General features: G+C 40.9%; 1 protein-coding gene across 1 annotated transcript in view; it reads right to left on the bottom strand.

The window, feature by feature from the left end:
* ANTXR2 (ANTXR cell adhesion molecule 2) overlaps positions 1-21,250 on the bottom strand; it is a 150,122-nt gene that overhangs the window by 100,093 nt on the left and 28,779 nt on the right. The window contains exons 8-10 of the mRNA XM_047798840.1: positions 8,654-8,714; positions 6,530-6,628; positions 4,220-4,289 (exon numbers count right to left, since the gene is read on the bottom strand). Of these exons, the coding sequence (XP_047654796.1) occupies positions 4,220-4,289; positions 6,530-6,628; positions 8,654-8,714 (230 nt within the window). The remainder of the gene's footprint in view (positions 1-4,219; positions 4,290-6,529; positions 6,629-8,653; positions 8,715-21,250) is intronic.

Below are 21,250 nucleotides of genomic sequence, written 5' to 3'. Positions count from 1 at the left end.
ATTTTTCATGGAACAAACGGTAAGTGAACCTACTGTGTGTCCAGCATTGTTCTAGGTGCTAGAGATACAACAGGACACAAAACAAAATTCACCCCAGCAGGAAGGAGACACAATTTTTAAAAACAAACAAACAAATGCTTTCGAAGGGAAGTAAACCGTGAAAAGAGAATCGAGTGTGCTCCACTCAAGGGAGGGGGAAGACGGTGTGATTAGATAGGGAAGGCCTTTCTGAGAAGTTGACATCTGAACAAACTTGAAGCAGCTGAAAGAGTGAGACATGAGGGGAGGAGCACTTCAAGCAGAGAACAGCAAATGCAAAAAAAAAAAAAGCTGGAGTTCCTTGCAGCACTATTCACAATAGCCAAGACATGGAAACAACCTAAAAGTCCATCCACAGACGAATGGATAAAGAAGATGTGCTACATTTACACAACAGAATACTACTCAGCCATAAAAAAGAATGAAATAATGCCGTTTGCAGCAACATGGATGCAGCTAGAGATTCTCATACTAAGTGAAGTCAGAAAGACAAATACCATGTGATATCATTTATATGTGAAATCTAAAATATGATACAAATGAACCTATCTACAAAACAGAAACAGACTCATAGACATAGAGAACAGACTTGTGGTCCCCAAGGGGAGGGGGAGGGAGTGAGATGGACTGGGATTGGGGGTTACTAGATGCAAACTGTTAACATTTAGAATGGATGGGCAGTGAGGTCCTACTCTATAGCACGAGGAGCTATATCCAATCTCTTGGAATAGAACATGATGGAAATAATTTTAAAAGATAATCTATCTATGTATCTATATGTATCTATCTGTCTAACTGAGTCACTTTGCTGTGCCGCAGAAATTGGCATGGCATAGTAAATCAACTACACTTTAATAAAAGTTAAAAAAACACTGGGGTAAGAATGAACTCACTTGGTTAACAACAAAGAGGCCAGGGTGACCAATACAGATGGGGCAAAAAGAAGATGAAGCCAGAGACATAATGAGGGCCAGACCCTGTAGAGCCTTAGAGAGACTGCAGTGCTTACCCTTCACCCTGACTGTCACGAGAAACTCAACATTGGGAGTTTTAAGTGGAAGAGCAACATAAAATGATCTTTTAATGGCATCACTTTTGCCGAGGACAAAAGCAGAAAGCCCAGGTGAGAAGCTTAGCCTAGGATGTGGTGGGGAAGGATCGGATTCTGAACATAGTCTGAAATCAGAGCTGAGGTGGGCCGCATATAGTAGATCAATAGGGACCCAAAGGTTTTCACCTGAACAACAGAAAGGACAGACATTGCACAAAAATAAACTCAAAATGGCTGAAAGACTTAAATATAAGACAAGACACCATCCAACTCCTGGAAGAGAACACAGGCAAAACACTCTCTGACACCAACCTCATGAATATTTGCTCAGGTCAGTCTCCCAAAGCGATAGAAATTAGAGCAAAAATAAACCCATGGGACCTCATCAAACTGAAAAGTTTTGCACAGCAAAGGAAACCAAAAACAAAACAAAAAGACATCTTAAAAAATGGGAGGAAATAGTTTCAAATGATGCAACGGACAAGGGCTTAATCTCTAGAATATACAAGCAACTTATACAACTCAACAGCAAAAAAGCCAATCACCCAATGTCAAAATGGGCAAAAGACCTGAATAGACATTTCTCCAAGCAAGATATACAGATGGCCAACAAGCACATGAAACAATGCTCAACATCGCTGGTTATAAGAGAAATGCAAATCAAAACAACCATGAGATACCACCTCACACCTGTCAGAATGGCCCTCATTAAGAAGTCCACAAATAACAAGGGCTGGAGGGGGTGTGGAGAAAAGGGAACCCTCCTACACTGTTGGTGGGAATGTAAACTGGTACAGCCACTATGGAGAACAGTTTGGAGATACCTTAGAAATCTATACATAGAACTTCCATATGACCCCGCAATCCCAATCTCGGGCATATATCTGGACAAAACTCTACTTAAAAGAGACACATGCACCGCATGTTCATTGCAGCACTATTCACAATAGCCAGGACATGGAAACAACCCAAATGTCCATTGACAGATGATTGGATTCGAAGTTGTGGTATATATACACAATGGAATACTACTCAGCCATAAAAAAGAATGACATAATGCCATTTGCAGCAACATGGATGGAACTAGAGACTCTCATAATGAGTGAAATGAGTCAGAAAGACAAAGACAAATACCATATGATATCACTTATAACTGGAATCTAATATCCAGCACAAATGAACATCTCCTTAGAAAAGAAAATCATGGACTTGGAGAAGAGACGTGTGGCTGCCTGATGGGAGAGGGAGGGAGTGGGAGGGATCGGGAGCTTGGGCTTATCAGACACAACTTAGAATAGATTTACAAGGAGATCCTGCTGAGTAGCATTGAGAACTATGTCTAGATACTCATATTGCAACAGAACAAGGGTGGGGGAAAAAATGTATACATGTAAGGATAACTTGATCCCTTTGCTGTACAGTGGGAAAATAAAATAAATTTTAAAAAAATTTTGCAAGTAGGAAGCTGGAAAAAAAAAAAAAAAAAGAAAGGACAGACTTGCCAATGACTCAGATAGAGAAGACAGCTCTGAAAGCAGGTAGGAGGGAACAATCAGGAGAATCAGTATGGAATTATAGATTCAATAAAATAAGACCAAACTTTAAGTCAATAGATGTATCATTGCTAACACGAGACATCATTACTCAGAAAGCCACTGAGTCCCCACTCTGTTCCTGGGATAAAAATGGCTCTGAGCAAAATGGACCTGCCTCAAATTCCAAGGCCAGACTAATTTAGTCATAGGCATGTTATCAGTTAACACTAGATTATGACATGACACAGGAGGTGAATACTTTTTTTATAGAAAGCGTCAGACAGTCTTGCTTTTTTCAGTTATATTATGCAGCTCTTTTCAATCAATTTAAAATAGCTGACATCACTCTAATTTACTTGGCTGATCGGAAGTGATGTCCAGGAGAGATCCTGAATATTTAAGCATCTTCGAAAGTTTAAGTGCTTAAGTCCATTTCAAACTACTGATTTTCTTAGGTTCCGCAAAGGAAAATACTATCTTTGCTCTGCGCTAATCCAGACTTTGGGTTGGGAGTTTACGCATTTCCGCTTCCTCTGCTCTGGGTGCGAGATCACTGTAAAGTGAGTCCTGAAGACTGCACCCTACGCGTTATCCGAAGCACAGCGCGTCCCCTCCCCTGGACAAGAGAGCAGTGGAGCTCTTTGCAATCATTTCCTTCTTTAGAAAGAGGGCAGAGGAAAACTCGTAAATGGGAATATTAAGTGCTGGTGAATTATCTGTGAACAGGTGCTTAAAAAGAAGAGCCCTTATCCAAACGAAATGGCTCTTATCTTCGCTAGATACCGTCATTGATTACTGCCACACCAAAGCACCTGAGATACAGTCCTTAACAGGACTGGGATACAAATTAAAGCACAAATATTTCCTAGTCTAAGGTATGCCCTACTGAGCCATGTTCCTTTTGCTCCTTAATCTTAATATTTAAATACTCTAGTAATTATAGTTAGTCAAAATCCCACTTTGAAACTCATGCATTTCTGTGCATACCTGTGTGTATGTAAATTCAATACTCCAAAGTTCCAAAGAACATCTATGGTTCTTATTATTTCAACACAGACAACAGTTCTCAAATCTATTCAAATAAATATTTTTAGAGCCTTTTAATCAATATTTAAGAAACAAGATATAACACACTTTACTATTTTCAACCGAAGAATATGTATAAAGTACTAACCAGAATGATTTGCCTTAAGATTGGTAATTTCATGTTCAATCTTTATATCCGGAAGAGATAAAATAAAACAAATGTGTATTTTGTCACCATTACCTAATAACTTGTAGCTAAAAAGTTCTTAAATCTGGGAGTTCCCGTCATGGCGCAGTGGTTAACGAATCCGACTAGGAACCATGAGGTTGCGGGTTCGGTCCCTGCCCTTGCTCAGTGGGTTAAGGATCCGGCGTTGCCGTGAGCTGTGGTGTAGGTTGCAGACACGGCTAGGATCCCGCGTTGCTGTGGCTCTGGAGTAGGCCAGTGGCTGTAGCTCCGATTCAACCCCTAGCCTGGGAATCTCCATATGCCACGGGAGCGGCCCAAAGAAATAGCAAAAAGACACCAAAAAAAAAAAGTTCTTAAATCTTTTAATGAGGTACTTACTCTCCAACTTCATGCAGGGTAGGTGCAGGACAAAGCATGGAATTATGTTCCACACTCACTGGCATTACACCTAGAAAATACAGTGCCATTGAATTAATAAATGGTTTTAGGTATGTCACAGTTTCATTAATAATATTAGGAGATACAACAATCAGAGTTCAAGTGTGGAACTTTAGCTATATTATCATGGAAAACCAAAAAGATACTCATATAAAGAAAGAGGAGGAGTTCTCGTCGTGGCGCAGTAGAAATGAATCCAACTAGGAGCCATGAGGTTGCGGGCTTGTTGATCCCTGGCCTTGCTCAGTGGGTTAAGGATCCAGTGTTGCTGTGTGCTGTGGTGTAGATCACAGATGCGGCTCGGATCTGACGTGGCTGTGGCTGTGGGGTAGGCCAGCAGCTGTAGCTCCCATTCGACCCCTAGCCTGGGAACCTCCATATGCTGCGGGAGTAGCCCTAGAAAAGACAAAAAAAAAAAAAAGGAAAAGAAAGAGGAGAAGGAATACAGAAATGTAAAATAGAAAGAGATAACATGTCTCATTGATATATTTATGAATTATGAATTACGGTTGTTGTATTTTTGGGGTTTTGTTTGTTTGTTTGTTTTGTCTTTTGTCCTTTTTTAGGGCCGCACCCGCCCTGCGGCATATGGAGGTTCCCAGCCTAGGGGTCAGAACCAGAGCCACAACAACGCCAGATCCAAGCTGTATCTATGACCTACACCACAGCTCACGGCAACGCCGGATCCTTAACCCACTGAGCAAGACCAGGGATCGAACCTGCAACCTCAAGGGTCCTAGTCGGATTCATTTCCGCTACGCCAAGGTGGGAATTCCAAATTATGGTGTTTTGACTTAAGTTCACATGTCATTTGGAGATACTATAAAATTATCACCTTCTCCTGCTCAATTTTCCCAATAAGTTAGATTTTCAAGAATAAATGATATTTTTAAAATCAATATAAAAATGGTATAGAAAAGAAGAAAAATGTCCAAAGGATAATAAATTTATTTCAAGGGTTTAATAAAATAATTGCGTCTATAATACATAAATAATTTTATAAAGCTGAATGATTAAATTGCCCCGGTAATTTTAATAATAAATGAGAAAAATTATCTAGATTATAAATATTTAGAAAAGTTATATAATCAAAAGGAGACCCTTAGAATGCAAATGATGAAAATACAATCTAGCTAAATTTATTTGAGGGTTTTCTTTAATAAACTTAATCCCATGTAGCTAGGTGTAAAATATATTTATGTTATAATCAACTCAAATATGTAATCATGAGGAGTTGGGTAAAGCGAATGCTTAGACAAATCGCTGAATAAAAACACTAAAATTACTCTGTCCTCTTCAACTGCAGAATCTACTAGGAAGAGAGCTCGTAACAAACAGAGAGAGGAATTAACGATGGCATGTCTTATGCTGAGAGCCTCACCCCTTTACTTCAGCCAACACGTGCTGAGCAGTTACATTCTGTGGAGCTGGGTTTAGAACCATCCAGTAAACAATAAAATTGTAGATGAACCTCTCACAAAATAATTCCACCAGAGTTCAGCTTCTGCCTTACAGTTCGAAATTTTAGAAGACAATATAATCATCAATTATAAGAAAACATCTTGGACCCAAAATGCTCAGAAATACTAAGATCTATTTTTAAAAGAGGAGTTTTTCTGAGACTGAAGAAAAATAAGCAATACTCATCTTCTGCTTTTTTACTAGCCAAGCTAGGGAACATTAAAAACTAATTCCAGAAATACGACAATTCGCAGCAAACACTGTGCTGGGGGGCAGGGTGGGGGGCACCGGAGATACACCTGTAAGGCCAAACACCTGTCTTCGGGAAGCTGGCTGACAAATTCTTGGGAAATTAGATAAAGAAAACAAGTGACAATAAAATAAGGCAATAAGTAGTAGAGTAGTCCAAGATAGATTTTCAGGCAACAATAACAGGAAACAGTTTTCCGACGGAATTAAATCAGGCGGTGGATACCGTCCATACAGAGTGCAGTCGGGCAAAGTGAGTTCGACTCTCAGCCCTGCCCATGATTAGGTTGTTTGACTCTTTCAGCCACAAGGCCATCATCTGTATAATGAGACTACTTAGGAGAGGGTCCAGCATTTAGTAAGTTATAAACAAATGTTGCCATTATTAAATAACTATTAAATAATTAGTGTTGTTACTCCTTTCTTTCCTCTCTGATTAAAAACTACGGCCAGTTGGTCTGAGCTGGGGAAAGGAGGAAAACACGTGAGGCTGACACGCTGTGCAGACATCAAGGCGACGCTGAGGTGACAGACACCTACTCTTGGTGTATGTTTCATTCACGGTGTAGGTACAGAGGACACTGCCCTTCCGACTGCCCAAGCTGAAACCTCTTCCATTCAAAACAATTTGAAATTCCTCTAGAAGTAAAAGGAAAAATAAATTGAATCAATACGTAGTAAAAAAACAACAACCAAAAAAAAACAACTTGAAGCAAAAGCATCCACGTACAAAGCATGAATTTCTTAATACTATTCAGCCAAATAATAACCTCGAAGAGACGGTTCTACCTGCTTTCTTAGATCTTCCAGGGAAATACAGGGAGACGCCAGTTGCTACCATGCAGAAATGCATTATTTTATTTTTTAAACAAAGCATTTTCCAATAGTGACCAAGATATTAGAACTGAAGCTAATAATAGGTCAGTCCCAAGGATCCTATAAAAAACTCGCCCATCCCGAGGACAACAGCCACAGGAAAGAAAACTCTTTTGTTTTCCTCTCCTCTCAGGAACTGAGGAGCGGGAATGCAAAACGCTGAATTTGCTGCCGTCTACGAACCCCAGCCAGGGCTCGGTGACGGCCTCCTCCCAGCCTAACCCCGGATTCGTCTTCCGAAGGACCCAGACTCACCATCTTCAGCGGCCACGCGTTCTGGACTAACCACACCCTAGAGCCAGTCGCTGAAGGGAGGGGACGGAACCTGTCTCTATGCACGAGGCGCCCTCGCTGAATGTCGGGGAGCGAAATAATACGCTGGAAGGACAGCGAGCCCATCAAGGCTCTTGACCGACAAGGAAAGGCTCACTGCCCAGCAAAGGCACGTCAACTATTTTAACAGTAATTCACTTCCGGTCCTCTCAGCGACGGCCCATCTAAGACAAGCTAACACGGACACAGCAGTTAACTCCAGGAGAAACACCACCGTGTTTTCCCTTATACATTATTTATTTATTTATTTACGGTCTTTTTTTGCCTTCTTCTAGGGCCGCTCCGCGGCACATGGAGGTTCCCAGGCTAGGGATTGAATCAGAGCTGTAGCCGCCGGCCTACACCACAGCCACAGCCACGCCAGATCCGAGCCATGTCTGCGGCCTACACCACCGCTCACGGCCACGCCAGGGGATCCTTAACCCACTGAGTGAGGCAAGGGATCGAACCTACAACCTCATGGTTCCTAGTCGGGTTCATTAACCACTGAGCCACAATGGGGACTCCCTTTTTCTTATAGATTAAAGCAAAGTGCAGGTGAAACTCAAAATGTGACTCAGTAAAAAGAAGATGAGCTTCAGGAGTCAGAGAGGCAAGAGTCTAACAGCACCTGCCTCTGTGCCAGTTCCCTATCTATGACTGCGAGATTATAAAACGGTCCGATACTGCTGTTATGAGGACTAGGTAAAATTATAAACTCGGAGAGCCCCATCCTGCTCTGGAATGTTCAGAAGCACGATTCCTCTTAAACATCTCAGTTACCATAAGGGGGGGTCAAAAAGGTGCAGACCTTCATCCAGGTGTCGCAGTTAGGAAGCTTTGCAGAAAACTGCAAAGCACGTCTCCTTCCCCGCCAGACCCAGTATCTTCCCTTTTTAAAGGCAAGTCGGGTTACAACGAACTCCAGGTCCGACTTGAAGAAGACACAGAATAGGCCAGAGAGAATCTCTGGGTTGGAGGGCGTGACAGCGCTAAAACCTGAGTCTGTTTTGAGCACCAGCCGCTGAAGCCACCTGCTTCTCTCCTGCCATCCCCCCATAAATCGCTTCTTTATGAGTCCTGAGCGGCCAGGTACTGAGCTTTGGCCGGGTCATCATGGCGCGATACACCAGCGTCCACAGAAGCATGACTATTTGTACAATCAGATGAGAGAGAAAAGTTCCTATCTTATTTTACTTGTCATAGGAAAGGTCTCAAACATGAACTAAATATACAGAAGATTTTAAAAGCCTGTCACACAATATGTTCATTATTTAAAATAACACTCCAATCTTAAAAATTTGAATTTAAAATAGAAATATTTCAAGGAATTATTTAAAAATTCTTTCAGAAAAAGATGCCAAAAAAATTAATTTTGCTATTCTCTTTCCAACTTGAGTTTCAAATCATATATTTTAACTAGGGGAAAAAAAAGTACAATTTCTAACAAGGTATTTTTAAATTCTAATCACTTACCCCCCACACAGACACTTGAGGGCCGCAATTCCAGGATTTCAGTGCATGACTGAGCTAGTATCTGAAAAGGAAAAAAGGGGAATTATACAATTACTAATAACCTTGTGGCCCTCCCCTTAATTTCAATGGAAGGCAGAGAAAATTTATTAACCATCGCATATTCAGGCACCAAGCTCTTAGGAAATTTCCATGTCGTCTTTCAGTATATATTCTGAGATAGCACTATAGCAATCTTTATTTGATTAGAGTAAATACAGATAAGCACAGACAAAGTAGGTCGTTGCCTCAAAGTCTGTTCGCCTTGGATATGAAAACATAACGAAAATGTCCTGATGGCCGTAAAAGCAATGCTGACTCTCCCATCAGGCAAAAAACAAGACAGCAAATCAGACCTTCTGCTTAATTATGCTAATTTGATGTTTTCTATTAAAAGGCTCGATACAATATCAATAAATAAACACTTCTTTATTTGATTCTGGCATTTCTATTCAATTTCTCTGCCTCAATTCCCATGGATGCTAATCCTCTTTACATGCATCAAACATTACACTTGCAGAACACAGGCTCCTTGTATGAGCCAAATATTATTCGCAAAAACACAGGCTCTGTACTCCAGCATTCCCAGAGCACAAGAATAGAGTGGCTCTTCTAAGCTTGTTCCGAGAAACAGAAACCACCATACAAGGCACAGGCTACAAGTGAAAAACAACGATGATGAACTAAGCTGCTCCTAATGGACTCCACAATCCTGCCTTTATTTTTAGAACTGCTCTGCACTGCATCAACAAAGTCAGACAAGCTCCAGATGATCTTTGAACGACATTCCTGTCTTGACGGAAGCTGAAGACAAATGATGTACAGTAGTTTCTAGCATCTCCTGCTCAGAACTAAAACAGGAAGGAAGGACTGTAGCCGGAAATAGAGACGCTTTCCGTGCTTTCTTTAATAACAGTGGGAATATAAATTGTCAGACTCTAAAAATCAGCTGGGTCAAATCAGGGAATTTCTGTTGCTGAATATGCATCTCCGAAAGAAGGAATCATTCGCCGTTTTTCAGATCACTTCCCAGTGAATCCACTTTCGCATGGTGATTCGGGGGAAAAGGAGTACAATTTTACATCTGAGAAATTCCAAGTGAGCTCGATTTAAACTCGATGTGACCGAAGAGATTCCACAGTTTCCCGAAGGCGTAGTCTAGGTCTGCTGGTCTACCTCTGATGCTCAACACTCGCTTCTTTGGAGCGTGACTATGTTTGTTCAAGTAAGAACTGGGGGCCACTGTCAAAGGTTAATGTGCCCTTTCGGAAGGGAAGCATCTCAAATAACTCACATCTTTAAATATTTTGACATAATTCAGATAACAAGACTCCGAAGGGAAGAGAATACAAGAGTGGTGCCAAAGAAATATGAAGCCAAAAGCATTCCAACTAACAAACTGGGGCTTTAGCTTTGAAGGATTTGAGACAAACGTGAGAACTGAGCCAGGAAAATGCAAAGTCCACGGAAAACATGAAGCCCCCAAATCTATTTCATCTGCCAGCAGTTCTGAAAGAATCTATTTTAGAATAAATCCCATGAAGGAGACTGACGGCATGTTACAGCTCACAATCCTTTTATTAGTTATTTTAGGCACACCACTGTCGGCATTACAGAAAAACGTTTCAAACATTGAGAAAAATAGGAGAGAAGTTTACAGACTGAGTCGACTGGAAATAGAAAACGTCTTTAAAAAATCCCTTAGAATAAGGCAGATCAAGAAATTACAAAGAGAGTTTCCAAAAGCCATGTCAAAGACTATGCCACCCAGAATGACCTGTGTGGGTTTCCGAAATTATGTTGATTTTCCCTCTCCTACCAGAATTGGCCCTGATAAAATCAGATCTCAAAATATTAAGACAAATGTCTGTATACTGACTTCTTTTGATTTGGTGTATTCCATCAAAACACTTCTAAACTGATAGTTCCAATAGCAAGAGCAAATGATCGGTTCTTATGGACCTACCAAACACCGGAGGATAAATCCTCCAAGGAACTTGATGGTCTGTCTACTGCTCTGAAGCCAGACCCTATCTAGCCCCTGGTAGGTCTTTCGATTTTCAAGAAATAGTTCAGGATAATTTAGAAACTTCCCTTGTATTCAAGTCTGAGGTTAAAGAAATCAAATTACCTTCAGCGGAGATTAAGAACAACTAAAGGTTAGTGGCATCTTGCAGTAACGTGTAGAATATACGTTTATACATAAAAATACTTAATTAGTTTAATATTGTACTTATCTTAACAAAATGAGTTTCACCTGGATGAGTTATTGAGTGAAAAGTGACTCCGATAACACATTAATTGAAAGACAAAGTGTTTGGACCCCGAGTCACAAAACTGGCATCACCGCGTGACATAATCCAGTTGAATCCCCCTCAGAACATTATGTACCTTTCTCCAGGTTTATTTGGAATTTTTTACTCCTTAGGACCTTACATTCTATTATTTGAGTGTTTGAATCACCTCCTCAACGAGAGGACTGACTCTCTGAGTACAGACATGGGATCACATCACACTGAGCAAGTCTCCCAGGACTCACACGCTCTGTACATGCAGTACAGCCACCAAGGGCTGGGAGAACACAGGCCAAATGCACGAGTTAATGGCAGTATTAAAAATGTCTACTAGTAAGCAAAGCAACAACCCTAAAAGGACTAAAATAAAGCAGAATAAAGTTAATTTATGTGAAAAAAAAAACCAAAACACCTGGCCTTTCAATAAATTGCAAAGGATGGAAATCCAGAGACGCATAATTTGAAATGAAGTCCGCCAAAACCATTTTCACAGAAAAAATAATCAGAGAGGAAGAGAATGTGAGCGAGGTGAGAAGAGAAAGGAAATGTGGTTTTAGAACATGAAAATCTGTTCTAAGTTTGGTTTTTCCATCTAGAGTTTTTACCACGTTGCTACACGAAGAAAAACTAGCAGTCGCGGTGATTTAATGTGTGTAGGCAAATAGTTTACATCATTAAATTTCTAAATGATCATTTCTATAAGTAAAAAATAGTTTATAACCTACTCTCACCAAGTAATTGCACAAGTTCAAATGTTCAAGATATCAAAATGGATCTGTTACATTAAAACTGTCATCACTAAATGACAACTGACAGAGGGGCCAATTATTTCAAACACTAGCTAATTTTCACCAAATTAAATACTGTTATTGATTGATTGAACATTGGATCAGGTGTCCTATCTATTGTAATTGATGCATTATCTTTCATACCCTGCACTTTCATCATTTGTACAACAGAGGATCTTGCAAGGATGTTTCTTCAAATATGTGTTGCCATCTGTCTTCATTAAGTCTCAGTAGAAACAGAAAATAGTTTCCAATAAAGGTCAGCCTTAGCTGACATCAGAGAGAGCTAAGAGCACCACAGAACAAATTTAAAGACAAGGCAAATGCTATTAATAAAACCACGGCACTTTTAAGTCATGGACACAACTAGATGCAAAATTGCATCATTTGAGATTTTGGGGTCCATTTACATATGTGTACATATGTGTGTGTATAATTTGCAAATAACTTGATGATCACTATGAAAAAAAGTATACTACTGAAGCATCTGTTCACCTGAATAATAATAGTATTAAGAAATATTTACAAATTTTAAAATGTGTACATTACTACCTAATCCCTAAGCTCAAATCCTCAAATGTTAATAAGGATGATAAAAGCCAAACTTTCTAAAATTTTAATACAAATACCAGTAGTCAAAAACCCAAAGGAATTTTTAACAATAATAATAATTACCATTTGGGGGGGCACTTATTATGTTCCAGGAACTGGGCTAAGCACTTTACCTGAATTTCTTCAATTAATCCTTCCAAGTAGTAAGAGTACATAGTATTTTTATTCCCATTTTATAGATGAGAAAATTGAGGCTTGGGGAGTTTTTGGGTTTTTTTTTAGGTTGTCCTGGAACAACTAGCTTTTTAAACAGCAGAGCCAGATCTCCCTCGGTTTGACTGAATCCAAAGCCCATTCTTCTAATCAGTGCTCCCTGGCCGCCTCCAGGCCTGTGGTAAACGGTCTACCCATTACAAAACCTAGTACTCAACAAACTAGCGAAACTCAGTTACCTGTTTTGCCTGGATGCCTTTTATACTATCAAAAAACAATCTCACGTGGACTTATTTCTTATTTTCAAAGCTTATGTCACTAGGCTTTCATTTTTTATTGGACTATTTATAGGTTTGTTTTAAAATGCCCAACACCACTGATTTGCATAAATTCAAATTTTAGCTCAGCTTATGAATGAGTAATATACAGGACCTCCAAGTGCTTAGGGCCTCTCTCTTTTTATTTTTCACCATTGTCTTAGTTTACCACAGCTTGCTTTCTCAGATTTGGTTTGTGCAGATGCAACACCTGCACTTTTTACTCCTTAGCGCCACCCAGAAGCTAAAGGACAAGCAGGCCACACGGGCACAACAAGCAACCAGAGGCCCTGATGCAGGGATGGGACGGAGCAAGCACTCGGGAACTAAAATCAAACTGTGCTCTGAAAAATGAATTTGTGCTTTCATCTTAGAACATATTCTTTTCCATAAACACGAGGGTGTCCGTGGTATTTAGGTTTCACAATTCAAAAACTCTAGAATTTACCTGAGTCCTGGGAACAGAAAGGACATTCAGAGACAAGAGGCAGAAATTTTGTTCTGCTTTTTGCTGTTTTTTCCTGGATGTGGAGGTAACTTCAGGCAATTTTTTTTTTAATTGACTGAGGCTTTAACCCTCCCTTCTCATTGTCTCACCTGGGATGCTAAACACACACTCTTTTTCTAAACACAGTCACAATCCAGCTTTGACCTTGCTCCCCAAATACTCCATTTCAACACAGTTGCTCTCAGATCATGAACTCATTCATACTAATGGGAACGGATGACCTTTCAAACCACCTGGACAGGATTATCTATTTCTGAAGCCGTGAAAATCACTATTCATGGAAATTCAGGCAGCACAACCATTAGCAAAGCAAGAAATGCAAGTGGCGTGAGAGCAAACCAAACTGGAACGCCACCGCTGGAAAACAGGCTCTGCCTGCAGGTCTTCCGGAGGGAGGTCTAGCCCTCGGCTATTCTTCCCTTTACTTTCCTTTCCTCCTATACTTGTGAACGACAAAGTCTTTAAACGTCTTCAACCTACAGTTGTACCCACGGGGCACAGGTTGGATAGGAGATAAAAGGGTGAACTTCCAGGAGGGAGAGACCTCAGCAGAGTAGCTGACGGAATACACACGACGACCCCGCAAGATCATGTTTGTAAATGTACAAAACTGTAACAGCAAAGCTGCTTTACAAGTTCCCGTCACGGCTCAACGGAAACAAATCCGACGAGGAACCAGGAGGTGGCGGGCTCGATCCCTCGCCTTGCTCAGTAGGTTGCGGATTCGGCGTGGCTGTGAGCTGTGGTGTTAAGTCACAGACGCAGCTCGGATCTGGTGTTGCTGTGGTCTGGTGTGGGCCGGCGCCTACAGCTCTGATCAGACCCCTAGCCTGGGAAGCTCCACATACCGCGGGTGCGGCCCTAAAAGGACAAAAAAAAGAAAAGAAGTTGAATTATATATAATTCTAAATTCTGCTACTTCGTATAAAAGGTCTACATTCCAGCACGTTGTCGTAAATGGTAAATTAAATGCCTAAAGATGGTTTTGTATATCTAATCTTTATGACAACATTCATTGTTCTTTCTCACTATCAAAACTTTGTCCCAGTTAAAATATATTTGTCTTGAATGCCTCTTTTAAAATGTATGATAAAAAGCCTGCCGTACACTATCCTAAGAAAGTGAAAATCCAGGTATTTCCCCTTCTCTGGGTTGTTTGGGATAAAACTGAAGAGGAATAGCATTCATCCTTACAAACTACAAATATTTATTTTCTGTTGCTTCTATGCTCGTATACAATTTTGATAATGTGGAGTTCCCATCGTGGCGCAGTGGAAACAGACCCAACTAGGAACCATGAGGTGGCGGCTTTGATCCCTGGCCTCTCTCAGTGGGTTAAGGATCCAGTGTTGCTGTGAGCTGTGCTGTAGGTCACAGAATGGCTTGGATCTGGCGTTGCCGTGGCTCTGGCATAGGCCGGCAGCTACAGCTCTGATTAGACCTTGGCCTGGAAACCTCCATATGCCTCGGGTGCGGCCCTAAAAAAGTCAAAGAGACCAAAAAAAAAAAAAAAACAATTTTGATGTTATTGTACTATTCCGATCATGAGGATGCTCTGACTAGTTGGGTGAACTCTCTAAACATGAGTTTCATGGAACTTCTCTAGCTGCCAAGGGCGCCGAGTAAAGTAAGATAAGGCTGTTTATGCCTCCCTCTGCGATAGTTTTGGTTTGCAGGAAGCCCAGATGCAGCCTTAGGAGTCCGCTCTGACCTCACTGCCCACGGGCCTCTGTGAGAGTACAGCTGTTTGGCAGGATGTGAAAGCAGAATCCATTGTGTTGTCCTTCTCGGAAGTTCGCCTTGAGTGAAGCATCAGAAAGATGTCTCACCCCAGATGCTCCGGGCATGTTCCAAATTAATCTGGATTGAGTCTGCATCCAGTGTCCTGTGGTCAGGCTGCAGGATCCCACTAAAGGCCAAATTTGCACACAGAGCAAAAGTGGCAGATACGCACTTTGGAGCCAGAATTGGCACGATTTGTGAGGGTGTGAGAACCACTGCTAAGTCAGACACACAATTCTCCCAAGAATCTCACTGACTACAAAGCAATTCCTTATCCTCTCTGTCTACAGAGTTAGGATTATATCTTTATAATTATTAAATAATAACCAAGCAAAGTGACAATATTATCAAGGAACCATCCACAGCAGAAATAACCAGACAACATCAGACTTGACTTCTTTCTTAGATATTTGAAGACACATATGAAACCACATTTTGATTGAGATCGTGTAAGTTCTGAACACATTTACCTAATGGACATGTTATGATAACAAATATGGAATGTGTGGGAAGTAGTAAAAGCCATATCATGGCCTGAAAAAAAAACTGCATACAATGGATATAGCTGTGGCCTTTTTCTTCTGGTATTGAAAATAAATGGGATGAATTTGTGGAAAAATGCAGTTGGGATACATCCAAGATAAAATTTAGCAAAGGATTAGTTAAGAGGAGGGGATGAAGTCAAGATATGATTTAGCACCTAAAATGCCTTTGAAACAAGTGAAATTTGGGGAAAATATCTAAGTCTTATGCTTTGAAGATCAAGCATCAAACAAACAAAAATTCACTTCCTACAACTAACATAAACAAAGACAGATTTTAAAATCTATATTCTTTTCCAATTTCTAAATGGCAATGGAAAAGATATTGTATTTGGAAAACAGAATAGAGCCCACTCCAGGAAAAAATTAGGTAAATACTTTTTAAATGAATAATAATACTTCATATTCAAAACCAATCTAATATAAAAAGTATATAACACAATATGTTATCAAGAGCAACTGCTCAATGTTTGAGTTACTTGAAAAGTAACTGTAAAACTTTGCAATAAAAAGCACAAGCATTTTGACTCTAAGAGATATGTAAATAACAATGAAGAGTTATGCATATTTAGAATTACAGAGCTTAATGAGAGGCTACTTGAATTAATCAACTCACATCTTTGGTCCACATAATGAAAGGAAATCTGATTTGGATGGGTTTGGTAATCAAGGCACTGAGCCAAATGCAAAAAAAAAAAAAAAGAAAAAGAAAAAGAAAAAGAAGTAACAGTAACAACATGAAAAGAAACAAATATGCATCTTCTCTTAAAAAGAGGGCTAATTCTAGATAGGAAATGTGAAAAGAGAAAAAGGATATTAAATCTCATTGAATAGTTTCCTCTGTGACTTCCTTTTTTAAGGTCAATTCTGAAGGAAAAGATTTTCTCCAAAAATGCATTATTTCTTCACACTTAAAAAATTCAATATGCTACCCAAACATCTCCAACAGTTTAAAAACTTTATTCAAAATTCAAAATATTCATTCTAGCAATGACTGTCTAACACTGACTTTGGGTATGTAACATCACCCACGCCAGAACACTGCAGATAATCCCCAAGTACCCTCGGAGTATCTTCAACAAATAGAAACTGCTAATACCCATGACACGCGTATAGCATGTCAGAAAGTATCAGTAAGACTCAGAAAGCCTAAAAAGGCAGGCTCACTCTTTTCTGACTCACTGAGAAGCTTTCAGCACTACAGGAGTCCGTCCCGAATAGGACGGAGTCCAAGTTTAAATTTCCTAAGGAAAAATCACTCACCAGCATTAAAGCACTAAGCCCTAAAATAAAGCTTTAGTAATTAGCCTCACATATGCATAAAATAAGCAGTTAAAACAACTGGAAACATGTTTCTCACCATCTTTTCTCATTTGCTTTTTACCTTACAATATTCAGATATATGATTTTTATTTTTTCTCTAGCTGCCAAACATCCCTCCCAAACATATTTTTTTCTAAGAGGTAATACTTCAGTGAAAAACAACTGTAATTTGTAATCACATGCTTTGGTTGTGCTCATTTAAAAAAAAAAAATGCTTGGAGCTTCAAAACACCAGTTGCTCAATACAGCATGTTCTGCACAGACCCATTTCTAAATATGGATTTTTCTCTTCCTTTGCAAATAAGTGAGTAGTATAACCACAAGCGACAAACTCTAAACAAATTTTTACTTTAATAAATCTAGGGAAGAATGTCAGTTATAATCATTGCCTTTTACGCTTCTTAGCTCTAAACATAACAATGAGAAGTTCTGACTACACTGCTGGTGAAATTATGCCCGTACCACAAACTGCGAAACAAAACCCAAACGACATTTAAGTTTCTCCACATCTTACAATTGCAGTTTTCAAAAGAAATCATATGAGCAGGTCTTCTTTTCTCACTAAAATATAGAAATAGGCCCACAAACGGATTGTGATATGAAGCAAACGTTTGTATGCCTCTACTTTTTCTTTCTTTTGTTTAATACAAACTCAGAATAATCATTTAATGCTTTCTTAAAGGATGAACAGACTTTCTATAAAAATTGCATTCAAATGACTGGATAATATAATAATAAATGTATTATTTGATTCAAAATCTAAAGAAATTGAGTCCCAACATGTTTTTCACTTTGATGCAAATATTTCATACTAGTCTTACTAATTCACTCTCTTTGTTTCATTAACTGAAACATGAAAGAGACCTGCCAAGCATGGTAAGTCTATATTTGTTCTATTTGATTTTTCAAAAATCCAAAGTGGCAAATAAAATATTTCCCTATGCAACAAGAATAGGGAAAAAAAAAAAAAAAAAGCTTCATCGGTTCTTTTGATTTTACAAACATATATGCCTAAAAATTGTGATCTAAGAGCAGTCAAGGGTACCACATCCATCCTTGTAACCTAATCCCAGAAAAGTGGCTTGAACACAGTAAGATTCAAAAATAACAAAGCGACTGACAAGGGATTAATCTCCAAAATATACAAACATCTCACACAGCTTTATGCCAAAAAACTCAATTAAAAAATGGTCAGGAGTTCCCATCATGGTGCAGCAGAAATGAATCCAACTAGGAACCATGAGGTTTCAGGTTCGATCCCCTGGCCTCACTCAGGGGGTCAAGGATCCGGTGTTGCCATGAGCTGTGGTGTAGATTGCAGACGCGGCTTGGTCCTGCGATGCTGTGGCTATGGCGTAGGCTGGCAGCTACAGCTCTGATTAGACCCCTAGCCTGGGAACCTCCATATTCCATGAGAAGCAGCCCTAGAAAAGGCAAAAAGACAAAAAAAAAAAAATATATATATATATATATATATATGCTTCCAGGAGTTCCCATCATGGCGCAGTGGAAATGAATCCGACTAGCAACCATGAGGTTGTGGGTTCGATCCCTGGCCCTCGCTCAGTGGGTTAAGGATCCAGCGTGGCTATGAGCTGTGGTGTAGGTCGCAGACTCGGCTCAAATCTGATGTTGCTGTGGCTCTGGCGCAGGTCATCAGCTGTAGCTCCAATTCGACCCCTAGCCTGGGAACCTCTGTATGCTGCAAGTACGGCTCTAAAAAGCAAAAAAAAAATACACACACACACACACACACACACACACACACACACACGCTTCCAAATAAATTAGGAATTACTACCTGGGGGAAAATGAGATAAAACTAAGAAATTACGTATTCACCCATTATAATATACACCAATGTTACATTTAATCATAAATCTTAACCATTTTATCCCCCTTTTCAGCGTCCTCCTACTCAACAGAATTTGCTTTTTCAGAAACAGGGGAACCTCTAAAGGTCATCTCCTTTTGTAGCCTAACAGATTCACATTCAGAAGAAACAGCAGGCACTTAATTTTGGCTCTGTAACCTGGTGGTACCACTGTAGTTTCCTCACAAAATACCACAAAGTTGTAACTCTTTATCTGAAATAGATTTGATTTCCTTAAACTACAATCCCAACAAAGGAAAGAGCAAGGAAAGAACGACGCTATTACTGAGTCAAGCTATCATGCGAATGCAAACAGGCCGCTGGACCGTGGAGGTCAGGACTGTGAAATCTCCTTAGATTAGAGGAATACTTTAAAGCAAATTTCCTACTTGTATTTTTGAGTTCATTGGAATTCAGAAGTAATAGAGCGCCTTATTAGAGTATGTCAGAAATGCTTGAAGCGTAGTTGAGCATAGTGGACTGTCGTCGCTATTTTTTTCTCACCCGGGATTTTTTCACCTCCTTGCATGTCCACGAACTGTGTTCACCTTTCTGCCGGGGAACCTGCTCTCCGCTCCGTGTGGCCCTCGAGGGGCTCTCAGGCATGACAGCTCCGCCCTCGCCACCTTGCTCCTGGCCTCTCATCATGGGGCTGAGCGTGTCACTCCGACTGGGGCCAAACACGCCTGTTGGCCGTAAGTGTTACTGGAATGTGCACTCGACCCATCGAGTCCTTCGGAGGCCTTACCTGGGACCGAGCACAGGACGCCCAGAGAGAGCAGCTCTCTCCCCCAGGGGGCCCGCTCACCAAGGCCCCGGAGGCCGAACCCCTCGGCAATCGCTTTCTCCCGGGCCGCGAGGGGACAAGCGCAGAATGAGGCTAGGAGGCCTCCAGGCCCACCGCAGGCGGACCGGAGACCTCAGAACACGGACGGGCGCCCTGGATGGGCCTGTGCTGTGCCTGAAGCCATCTCCTCCTGCGGACCCACCGGGGGAGGGAGCTCAGCCAGTGACTCTCCTTCCCTCTTCAGCGAACACGAACTTGGTTTTTGTCACTTGCGACCGCAAGTCTTAGAGTGGGACACAGAGAGAGTGAGACCAAAGCACCACGGAATCAGCAGTCAACAGAAAATATTTTCTGGCAGAAACAAAGGGGGCATGGATTTTACTTATTCGTTCATTGATAAAGAGGAATGAGGCAGTGACGGCTCGCCCGGCGTGGTGACGGGCACTCGGCAAAGAGGAGGAGGAGGGAGACGCGGCCCCCACCTTCCTGCCACTGGTGTGAAAGATGTGGCAACGCGGTGCCTCCTCTGCACTCGGTACCGAAGAGCCGCAGACAGACACACAATCCCGAAGACGCCGACCAGAGCGGGCCTTACGTCGCAGCCAGTCCTTCTTAAGAGGAGTCCTGGAAACTGCCTTCCAAATCTAATCTGTACCAGGTTTGGGGGGTTGGCTGGTTTGTTTTGCTTTTTAGGGCCGAACCCGCTACATTTGGAAGTTCTCAGGCTAGGAGTTGAATCAGGGCTGCAGCTGCCGGCCTGCAGCACAGGATCTGAGCCACATCTGCGACCTACACCACAGCTCAGGGCAATGCCAACCCTTAACCCACTGAGCCAGGCCAGGGATCGAACCCACACCCTCGTGGATACTAGTCAGACGTGTTTTCTGCTGTGCCACAACGGGAACACCCCAGGACTCGGTTTGTTTTGTTTTGTTTTCTGTGAATATATCTCGATAGTTAGCGCGGACTTTAGGTTTATCATCCATGATTTTATAAATAGAGATTTGCACAACTAAGCCGTCAACATTCATAGCAGAACCTGCCCAAAGCATCTAAGCTAAGGTCTTATCAGAATGCTTATTAAGCATCCTTTTCTATGAAAATGATTTTCCTGTAGAGAAAATGATTTTGCAATGTCTCCTTGTTCCATTAAACCATGGTTTAGACACCTTTCTTAGATCCTTTTAAAAAATAAAATAAACAATGATGGACATGGCTAAAAAAGCAACTTGGCCCTGAAGGTTAAATGAAGCTTGTGTTTCCAGAACTATGAATAAAGTTACCTTTTGTCTTTCGAAATGTACATGGCACCTTTTCCCTTTGTAAACAATCTAGGACAGTTTTATCTACATTTTCTACACGTATGGGTGGCCATTCCCTTCCTGTTTCTGCTCCTCTACTTCCTCATTAGGCACTTAGGAGCCGGCACTTGCTGCCATCGCCTGGGATGCGGCGTCCTTAATTCTTTTGGATCAGGGTCATTTATAAAACCAGCTTCATAACCGATTCATCTCTTCTGCTTAAGACTTTCTGAGGTACTTTACCCCCAAAAAATGTATGCAAATAACTGCAAAGACAAAAC

The sequence above is a fragment of the Phacochoerus africanus genome, chromosome 10 (assembly GCF_016906955.1).
Source record: "Phacochoerus africanus isolate WHEZ1 chromosome 10, ROS_Pafr_v1, whole genome shotgun sequence".
Taxonomy (NCBI): Eukaryota; Metazoa; Chordata; class Mammalia; order Artiodactyla; family Suidae; genus Phacochoerus; species Phacochoerus africanus.
The sequence above is the reverse complement of the archived record's forward strand: the minus strand, read 5'-3'. Positions and strand labels throughout refer to the sequence as shown.